The 11,873-nt window shown below is 34.1% G+C and overlaps 2 protein-coding genes across 2 annotated transcripts; both read left to right on the top strand.

Moving 5' to 3' along the window:
• Positions 1 to 1,086: 1,086 nt before the first annotated feature.
• Positions 1,087 to 2,623, top strand: HELRODRAFT_174437 (hypothetical protein; the record flags this gene model as incomplete). Its single annotated transcript, XM_009021895.1, has 3 exons — positions 1,087 to 1,203; positions 1,810 to 1,994; positions 2,530 to 2,623. The coding sequence occupies 3 exons, from the start codon at positions 1,087 to 1,089 to the stop codon at positions 2,621 to 2,623; spliced, it is 396 nt and encodes a 131-aa protein (XP_009020143.1).
• A 1,743-nt stretch (positions 2,624 to 4,366) lies between these two features.
• On the top strand, positions 4,367 to 8,529 carry HELRODRAFT_174436 (hypothetical protein; the record flags this gene model as incomplete). The annotated part of the gene is made up of 3 exons (XM_009021894.1): positions 4,367 to 4,389; positions 5,038 to 5,162; positions 6,638 to 8,529. The coding sequence occupies 3 exons, from the start codon at positions 4,367 to 4,369 to the stop codon at positions 8,527 to 8,529; spliced, it is 2,040 nt and encodes a 679-aa protein (XP_009020142.1).
• Between the last annotated feature and the right edge of the window lie 3,344 nt (positions 8,530 to 11,873).

Below are 11,873 nucleotides of genomic sequence, written 5' to 3'. Positions count from 1 at the left end.
ATGTTGCTGACAAGTTGTGATGTTGGATAAATTTGGATGGAGTTGGAAAAAGTTGGATAAATTTGGGTGAAGTTGGAAAAATTTGGAGGAATTTGAAGGAAGTCTGAGAAAGTTAGATGAAGTTTGATGGTGCAAATCTGTCACCACAACAAACATCAAACTGTTTATCAGATATCAAACGCCAAATAAATAGCACCATAACGGTTCTGATAACGGTTCGTAGATAAACATTAGGCTGATATTTTATTTTGTGCTTAATTGCTTTCGTGTTGATAACATTTGATGTCTATGTTTTTGCAATCTTATTTTTGCTTGGTTTTGTTTTTTGGAATTCATTCGTGTCGGTAGAGATTGTTATTTCATTTGTTTCTAAAAAATAAGAATTGAAATTAACAACAAGGAAGGATGGTCATGATAGAATTCCCAACAAACTTCAAATTTCAGCGCTCACACCAACTATTTAGCAGTATGATGACAAACAACACAGAACGTCAAAATATATCCTAACACAATGCCTCCATCATCAAGCAATAAAACCTCAAAACACCTCAAAACACCTCAAAACCCCCCAGTAGACTCTACTACCCCGTAGCACCTAACTGCAACCTCAACCAACTAACCAACCATCCACTTAACAACACCATCCACATCTTAATTTGCTTCTAACCAAATCAAACTTTTCCAAAATATATCCGAGTACAACTTTTAAAAAACGCAAGTGTCTCTATCTTTTTTCTCATGCACACACTTCAAATCCCTACACCAAACCATCAATAAGATTACATACAACATATAAACACACGTGCAAACATACAAACGAACATATACACAAACTAACGAACAAACACACACACAAATAACAAACAAGCATACCTATATGTATATACTCAAAAAACAGAAATTCTCTCAGGTAAGCATGCACATGTTCATAGAAACGAACAAGTAAACACACAAACAAACAAATATACAAACAAAAAAATATAAAAACAAACAAATTTACAAACAAATATACAAACAAATATACAAACAAACATACATGTAGGTAAACATACAATCTTTAAATGAGGCGTACAGGCAAACATGTAAATGGATATAAAACAAAAACGCTGGAAAAGACACATAAAAAGGTTCTGGATGAGTGTAAATAACATTAATTTGGCGGCCTTTTATTGGACTGTTTTTTGTAGAAAACTGAAACATGAAGTGAGAGAGAGAGATAGAGAGAGAGAGAGAAAGAGAAAGAGAGAGTGATGAAGAGATGGGAGGGAGATAATGATGAAATATAGTGCAAGTGATAAAAATTTTATGTCTACTGAATGGTAATTATTTTGATGAGGTTGTCAATGATAACTATGATGATGATGGGCTAACAAATTATGATGATGATGATGCTAAGATAGCAAATGATGATGATGATGATGATGATAAGATAGCGAATGATGATGTGCTAGCGAATGATGATGATTGAATAATGGTGTTACGATTGTTCAAATGATTATTATGATGAAATGTTGAGGGCTATGAGATTTTTTCTTCTATGTTTCATCTCTCCAAAAAAATTAGCTATCGACGACTAATTAATTAATTTAGCAATTATTTATTTATTCATTTGTTCATTCGCTCAATCATTAACAATAATAATGATAAAAACAAAATTGATATAAATAACAATCACATCAACAACAACAACTTTTACAAAAACAACAACAACGACAACATTAATAATAACAACAATATTAAAAACAACAACAACAACTTCAACAACAACAACATAAAAAACATCAGCAACAACAACAACAACATCAACAGCCACATCATCAACAACAACATCAACAACAACGACATCAACTTCCACGCAACAGCATCCATCGATACAGCAACAAGTGCGAATGGCTGACGAACGAGACCTTTTTGAAGGACTTGGAAGATGATAGTGTTGACGCCGATATCTTGGATGAGGAGTTGAGACTCATACATGAGCAACAGCCAAAAACGTATGTTGTTGTTGTTTTGTTGTTGTTGTTTTATTGTTGTTGTCTTGTTGTTGTTGTTTTGTTGCTGCTGCAAAACTGTCACTGCAAAACCGTTGTTGTTGGTGGTGTTGCTAAACTGTTGTTGCTGTTAATGCTATACTGTTGTTATTATTTTGTTATTGTTGTTGCTAAAATGTTGCTATTGTTTTGTTGTTACTGTTTTAATGTTGTTGCTGTTGCTGTTGTTGTTATTGATAAAATTTTGTTGTTGTTGTTGAACTGTTTTTGTTGTTGTTTTGTTACAACAACATCATAAGCATCAATTGAATAACCAACAGTAACATAAGTAACAACATAAGCAACGAAATACAAATAAAAAAATACCAAACAACAAATAACGACAACAACAACATTTCAAAAACACTGTAAACAACAGCAACAAAAGTAAAACTAAAAATCAATAAATACGTCATTGAAAAAAACAACAACATTGATATTAGAAACCTAGAACTCAAACCATAGAACAAAGTAACAACAACAACAACAATAACAACAGTACAAAAAACATAGACAACACGATCAAAAGATTTAAGAAGCATAAATTTAATGTCGACTTATCACGTGGTAACATCAACAACAAAGACATTTAAATAACGACATGAACATAGACATAAAAACAGTAAGCAACTTTAAAAACAACAGCAACAAAACCATCAACATCAACCATACAACCGCAACATTTAAAGCGACACAATAAAACAAAACAACAACAATAAAACTTACACAACAACACAAAAACAACAACACCAACACAACATCAAAAAAAAACAAAACTCAAACAACAACATCACGTAGCGCAACGAAACAACGCAACAACACCCACGCAACAAAACAAACAAACGTCGTGGAATTCCCTTTTGACGAAACTCCGACCATTCGTCTTGCGTAAATTTTTACGGTTGTTTCCGGCACATAAAATGCTTCCGTTAACCAAAGACGCTAAAATAGTTTTTTCTTTTTTTTTTACTTTATTTTGCTTACATGATTTTTATATGGGAATGTTGTGAGTGTAGAAGGTTATTATTTTTGAACGCAGAAAGATTTAAAAAATTAATTAAAAAATGATTTTAAATAAATTCTTACCTTGGTAAGTTTGCAAAATATTTTAAAAGTGATATTAATTTTATTTAAAAAAAATTATTTTTATTATTTAAGAATATTGAATTCAATTAGATCAATTTGTCACAAGAAACAACATAAAATGGGTTTTCAATAAATTTGCTATCACGTTATTGGCGAATATTTTTATTTTTAACTAACTAAATTTCTATTTCAGCGATAAGAGACATAGCTTCATTTGTTTCAAAAGTTCGATTGTTAGTAAAAGTTTTGCTAGCAATGTTAAAAAATGCTTTCATAAAACAATTTGACAAGCAGTAATATGATTTTTGTGGTTCATGAAACACAACAAAACTATTGAGCTACTGGAGATAGTATTGAAGTAAATGTCACAACATTAATATCAAAAAACAGTAAAAAATTGCAGTAGCATTAGCAGCCGGTAGCTTCTGTAGTAGTGAAGCCAACTACGAGTAGTAGTAATCGTAAGTAGTGGTAGTTGTGGTAGTTGTGGTAGTGAGTAATAGTAACGATGTTAGTAGTAATTATGAGGTTGCACTCATTCAAATACTACGCCGAGAAACATCGAATGATTGAAAAATGATGTTCTCAAGTCTGCAGACAGACATCTCTATCTAAATTCATCCAGTACATTTCATCATGATGGCTATGCGTTCGAACCATCGAGTCTGTCTGTGTGTTTGTTTGTCTGTCTGATTGTGTGTGTGTTTGTGTGTGCGTGTGTGTGTGGTGTATGTGCGTGTACGTGGGGGGATGTGGGTGTAACATGCCATATAGCAAGGAAATAAACTGCATATCTCAAGCAATCAATCCGAAGAACTTTAAAAAACAAAATGAAAAAAAATATGGATGGATGGATGGATAGATGGGTGAATTGATGGATGGATGGATAGATAGATGGGTGAATTGATGGATGGATGGATGGATGGATGGATGGATGGATTGATAGATGCATGGATGCATGAATGCGTGGATGGACATATAGATGGATAAATATATAAATGAATGGATAGTAGGACAGATGAAGGGAAAAATAGATTAAAAGATAGACAGATAGATAACTAAATAATTAAATGGAATATAGTATATATATAAATATAAATATATATATATATATATATATATATATATATATATATACTAGATATGAATAAAAATGTATACTGATATAAATATAAAAACATGTATAATGTTCGTTATATTAAAAGATTCTTTGATATCTCAAAAGCGTTATGTGTTTGTCAGCGTGCAAAATGAACGCGTGCCAGTCAGCAAGGTATTTAATTCACTCCGAATCTGATCAATTTATTGCGAAATCCTGCTTGCGTGCCAACATCGCTTGCTGATGATGTTTGCACTGAACAGTTAACACGCAATGTTCTCTGTTGGTTTATACAGGCATGCAAACGTGAAAATGTTATCACATATGAACATTTACATGAAAACATAGAGTGAACATGCAAAACAAAGAGGAAACCATCCATGGTGAACATTTAAACAAACACGAGAAAACATAAGTGAACATTCAAACAAACACGAGAACATAAGTGAACATTCAAACAAACACGAGAACATAAGTGAACATTCAAACAAACACGAGAACATAAGTGAACATTCAAACAAACACGAGAACATAGGTGAACATTCAAACAAACACGAGAACATAGGTGAACATTCAAACAAACATGAAAACAAGAGTGAGTACTTCTAAACCTATAAATGAATTTTCAGAGATAAAACACGAAATATCCTCATATGCATAACCATCCTCAAATACTTTGCATTGAAATACAATACACTCACATTAAAAAACCAACAAACTGATACAAAAACAACAAACACACAAACACGCAAACACATACACACACACACACACACAAAATTACACGCACACGAACGAACAAACGTGAATGCTGAACGACAGATTTCGAGGGAAGATGACGAAATTCTTGGAGCGCAGTCCCCTTCAAATCGCAATGTGCGTCCTTGTGTTGGTGGACGCCGGCGTTGTCGTCACGGAGATCCTCCTTGATTTGCACGCCATCAAAAGTTCGTTTAATTGCTTTTGCTCTTCTCAAAATGTTTGTTTGTGTGTTTGTCTGCGTTTGTTCGCGTGTTTGTTTGCGCGTTTGTTTGTGCTTATATTCGCGTGTTTGTTTGCGCGTTTGTTTGCGCATTTGCTTGCGGTAAAACGCAATGTGTGCGTGTGTTTGTGTGCGTGTGTGTTATTTTTTATTTGTTGTGTCGATGTCAGTAAAGGACTTGCATTTATTTAGGCCCGGCGCCAGATAAATTTGTTGTTCCTTTTCATGGAGCTGCCACTCGTGACGGCTGTTTACATTTCGTTGTCTCTAACGTCTGGAATGTTTTTCTCGGTCATCCAATTTTTGTTCGTCCCTATTACATCCTTTTCGTTTATCGATTTTTTGTTTTTCATGTTTGATTGACTTCTTGTTTATATGATGCCTCGCACGTTAATGTGAATCCGTTTGAAACTGGCATTCGTTTGTTGTTTCCAGGTGTGGTGTGGTGTGGTGTGTATATTTCCTGTGGATTAGTGTGTGTTGTGGAGAAATGTGTGTTTGTTTGTTCATGTGCCTTATTGTTTAAACTGCGTGTGTGATGAGTGTGTATATTGTGTTGTGTGCGTGGGTTTCTATGTGTGTGCATGTGTGAGGTGTGTTGTGTGATGAGTGTGTGTGTGGTGTGTTGTGTGTGTGGTGTGTTGTGTAAGTATGTGGTGTGTGTGTGTGTGTTATAGTTGATGTTTGTTTTAATTAATGGTCATGCATGTTCGTTAATGCGCCTCAACTGAGACGCTTGCGAATTCTACGCACATGTCAATCAGGGTGTGTCAACAAATTTATAGCAGCTCAGCTAACGCTTATATTTTATGCGCAATGTTACTCCAGTCTCATTCATCATCCAGCACGAACAATTCATCATCCAGCACGAACAATTCATCATCCAGCACGAACAATTCATCATCCAGCACGAACAATTCATCATCCAGCAACATCATCCATCTTATTTTTCCCACGCACTTCCCTACAACTACGTACATACATACATACAAACATACAGACATACAGGCATGCATACATATTGCATACATACATACAAACATACAGACATACAGGCATGCATACATATTGCATACATACATACAAACATACAGACATACAGGCATGCATACATATTGCATACATACATACAAACATACAGACATACAGGCATGCATACATATTGCATACATACATACAAACATACAGACATACAGGCATGCATACATATTGCATACATACATACAAACATACAGACATACAGGCATGCATACATATTGCATACATACATACAAACATTAATTACCAGTTAGTATTCATTTGTATCCAATTTGTATAATTCATTAATCTGCAGGATGCATATTCTACTAATCAAAATGTTTGTTCATTAACAAATTAATTCATTAATTTATTTAATATTAATAAATTATTAAAACCCGAAAAACTAATGAATCGTGACAGGTAAGCAGAAAGCAGCTATCGACAGTTTGGACATGGCTATGGATTTCATCTGGGACCGATATCCAAACGAACTAGCTGGTAAGCTTGCATGTATGTATGTATGCGACACCATTCGATACGATACGACACCATTCGATACGATACGACGCCATTCGATACGATACGACACCATTCGATACGATACGATACAAATATTTTTAACGCTGACAGGTTACGAGAGTCATTCAGTACAGAGCACACTAAAACATCTGATTGGAACGTTTCATAACACTGATAACATTTCATACCACACCTACATCAACTACAAACACAACAAACACAACGGCAGTTACGATTGTCAGTTTTGTTACAACACTTGCAACAACAACAACAACAACAAAAATGCCTACCTGAGTATCTATCAACCGCACGACAAATTGGACTACAGTCTCTATAACAAGACGTTCTTCGGCGATGATAAAAATTACACCAATTTCAATATTTCTTTCATATGCAACAATGTGTGTTTTAACGCCAACAACAACAACAACAAAATTGACAACGACAGCAACGACAGCAACTACAAAATTAAAAACATCAGCACTGATAAAACTTTATATAACAACAGAAACCTTAACAATAAAACATTAAACAACAACAACAACAACGACAACGACAGCAACAACGAAACATTGAAAAACAATAATATAAACAAATCGTTGTTCAGTAGGACAATCATTCAGAAACGATCTGTACTTTATAAAATTTCCAGTAAATTGAACAAAGCAACTTTTGAAGGTTCCCATAGCAATTTTTTATCACCAACAAATTATAAAGAACCTAGAAATAGCGGCAAAAAGCAAGTTGATCCTATCAACAAACATACTTCTTTGAAGTTATCAACCTTGAAACGAAAATCTACCACCACCACCAACAACAACAACAACAATAATAACAAATACATCCATAACATCAACAAATACATCAACAAACGTATACACAAAAACAGTAATGACAAAATTAGCATCAACAACATTGACAGAAACAACAGTAGCAATGACAATTTTTATCAAGACAACAACAATGACAAGCAGATGGTTGACAAGTCTCAAGAACACATCAACAATAACAACAAAAACATCAACGACAACAACAACAACAAAAACAAACTTTTCAACATTTTTTATGACAACAAGCAGGGTTCTATTGATTCAGAACACAAAACTCTTGTTAAGAGAAGTCCTCCAGATGCGAAAAATAACGCTGATGAAGAAACCAACATTCACAACAACAACAACAACAGCTATGACAATAACAACAACAACAACATAAACGACAACAACAACAACTTACATTTTGTTTTTGTTGACGAGAATGGCGCCAAAAACAAAGAAAACGTCCAGTACAATAAAATCACCAAAGATAAAAGCAGCAACACAAACAACATCAACCACAATAACTCCACCGCAGAAAATAACAGCAACAATAACAACAAAAACAACGTTAACAATGACAGTGACAACAACAAAAACGATAGCAATAACATTAACATTAATACAGATAAAAGAAGCAACAACAACAACAACAACAACATTGACAACAACAACAACAACAACAACATTGACAACAACAACAACAACATTAACACATTAGACAACGTCAACAACGACGACGCAACCACCACCACCACCACCACAGACGACCGCGACAGCGACTACAGCAGCGCCACAAAGCAGCACTTCGTATACGACTCCCATTCGGAAAAGTTGATAAAGATCATTCACATGCTTCACTATGCCAGCATCTTCATCCTAGGCATATTTGTCATCCAGGTAGTTCATCCTACCAATCATACCCTCTTCTTGTTCCTATTCGTTCCATTCTTTTCCTACCCTAAATTCACTGACACTTAAAAATAATAAATAAGTCATTTAAACTCTAAATTCATTACTTTTTTTAATTTAACAAACGTTCGGGTTTAAAGTTTGTTATAACTGCAAATGATAATTTTTATTGTTTCGTGTCATAAATTGAAAAAAAAATAATTAAGATTTTTTGTGGTTTGTTCGTTTTTTGTCTGCTGTGATTGTTTCCATGAACTTGTTCTTTCCATCTGGATAGATAGATGGATGGATGGATGGATGGACGGACGGACGGATGGATGGATAGATGCATGGATAGATAGATAGATAGATAGATAAAAAAACTTTTGAGTTGAATTCTTAAATAGTTTATATCGCAAACATAACTAACAAACCATCCATCCATTCCAACAACGGATCCATCATTTTTTTGCACCGGACATTCTTTGAAGTTATTGATCTTACGTTTCGCTAATTGGATGAATACGTTCATTTTTATAATTATTTATTATTATTATTATTATTTATTTATTATTATTATTATTTATTATTATTATAATTAACATAATTTTCGACTTGAATTTTTAAATCCTTTCCTACCGAATTCTTACATAAATACGTCGCTACAATATGTTAGGTCATATTTTTTTCTGGGAATAAAATTTTTAAGAATTATTCATATTATTATTATTATTATTGTTATTGTTATTGTTGTTTTATCATCATCATCATCATCAACATCATCATCATCATCAGGTATGTAGGTAGGTAGGTAGGTAGGTAGGTAGGTAGGTAGGTAGGTAGGTATGTCGGTAGGTTGGTTGGTAGATAGGTAGTATTATATCTTGTTAGTTTATTGCAATGATAGCTAAATTATTTCGCAGAAACTTTTTTTAATTTTTTGTTAACTCTTAATATTATCATGCTTCTCAGCTATCAAAATTACTTGCTTTTTAAGAGTCGATGGTTAGCTTAAATGAATATCGGCGCTATTTAAAACGTTTGTCAGCAGAAATGCCAAGTTTTGTCCATAATTTTAACATCGTTGTCTCACAATTTTTAAAAGTAAACGTTTTCAAAAGTTTCATCGATTTTGTGTACAACTAGGCCCCACCCTATCTACAAACAAGTGCAAGTATAAACGTAGCTATGGGTATGCACCTTTATGTACCTGTATGTAATATGTGTATATATATATGTATGTGTATGTATATGTGTGTATGCGTGTGTATGTCTGTGTATATGTATGTGTATGTCTAAACAACGGCGCATGAATGTGATGTAATTTAATGCGATATGACGTAATGTGACGAAATATGACGTAATGTGATGCGGTATAATGTCACCTTACGTAACGCAAATGAATGAAACGCAGAGCAGGGCAATACAGGTGCCGATCAGGTGATGACGAGTGGTTGTAATTAAGGTTATCGCTGTCATCCGCTGCTCTGGTACGCACTGAATGGCGACTAATTAGGGAACCCCTTCATAATAAAATCTAAAAAAAACATTATGATTAATAATTTCTTTTTTATTATTCTTTTATTATTTATATTATTATTATTATTATTATTGACATCAGCATCTCCATCCTGATCAACATATTCTTCATCATCCTTATCGCTAACGACGTATTTGCAGGCGACAGATACTCTCTTTCAACTCAAACCCTCTCACTGTATCACACTAGTCATGCACCTCACCACTACACCACCCGGTAAGCAATGTTCTCTCCAGCATTTCGGTCATAATTAGCGTCAACTTTTGACAATCTTGAAACTGTCTCCATCATTAAAGACGTTACTGGTTATGGTAGAAACATTTTATCGTCCTCATCAACAACCTCATCATCGTCCTCATCATTATAACCATCGTTATGAATATAACCATCATCCTCATCATCATCACCAACATCATCATCATCATTATCAGTGTCATGAAATCACCGACAACGACTATCATCACAAAGTCATTATCATCATTGCCACATCATCGTCATCATCATTCCCAACCGCATCAACGGCATGACGTCATCACTACGTCATCATAGCAGCGTCATCAGTACGAGAGATTTCTTCCATCTGACGAAAGAATTGTCGAAACGTCAGATGAGATTTCTCGCACTGAGATGGAACCGTTTTTGTTGATTGAAATTCTATTCTGCCTGATGAATTTGTTGCGAAGTTTTCACGTACGTACGCTCATGCAACTTCAAACGAACGAACGATTGAACGAACGGACGAACGAACGAACGAACGAACGAATGAATGAATGAATGTATAGGTAAACAATCCAATCCGTCTGATAAATGTAAAGTTGCCTGAATGAATCGATCAGATAGAAGCCTCTAATGAATAAAACATGCAATTCTAAAAATAAGATGACCAGTACGTAAAGAATCACCGAGTTATAAATATCCCGGCCAGATGAATGGAAGTCATTTGCGGAAAATATTGTTCGGATCAACAACTGGATAAACTACCCCACCCACTTCACTCGTTGTGACGTCATCTGTGACATCATCTGTGATATCATCTGTATCGTACACTCATTGTGACGTCATCTGTGACACCATTTGTGATGTCATCATCAGTGGCATCATCCTTATTCACCATTGCACTCACAATTATTTTTTTTTTCAAAATGATTTTGCTGACATGCATTTTAGATTTATCTAAGTAGAATTTTTAATTTTAGACTCCTCATAAGAACTTCTTGACAATTGAAAATTTGATTAATTAATATTTTTATTATTAATTAATTGTCGGCATTATTTTTTCTCACATATAAGCAAATAAACAAGCTCTTAAAAATAAAAACACCACATAATCAGATCAAGATAAAAATTGATGAGGAGGATGATGATGACGATGATGACGATGATGATGATAATGATGATGATGGTGGTGATGTTATGATGATGATGACGATGATGATAACAGAAATGATGACGACAACGATGAGGATGATGATAAGGCTGAATATTGACAGTAGCTATGATGGAAAATGAATGATGATCTGTTTGGTGGTACTGCGAATTTTATAAATAATTTCATCAACCCTTTCTCAATGTTACTGGCAAGAAAAAAAAAAAAAGTCACAAAAACTAAAAAAAAGAAATCACAAAAACATTTGAGATTTTATTTTTAGCTGACATGCTCATCAGCTGCAACACAACATGCAACTTCATCAGCGCCGAAAAACAACACCACAACCTTATTAACCCCATCAAATAAATCATCACCAACTCATTCATTCACTCATCTCACATTTTTTTACCTTCTTGTTCAACATCAATACAAACATCCATTAACATTTCTTCTACCCGTCGTTCATAATCTATTTTTTTTTATTGGAGTTGATGCATTCTACGAGGCATTTATTGCTAATTTTAT

This window comes from Helobdella robusta, assembly GCF_000326865.2.
Source record: "Helobdella robusta unplaced genomic scaffold HELROscaffold_30, whole genome shotgun sequence".
NCBI classification, from domain to species: domain Eukaryota; kingdom Metazoa; phylum Annelida; class Clitellata; order Rhynchobdellida; family Glossiphoniidae; genus Helobdella; species Helobdella robusta.
This window is presented reverse-complemented; position numbering and strand designations above follow the sequence as displayed.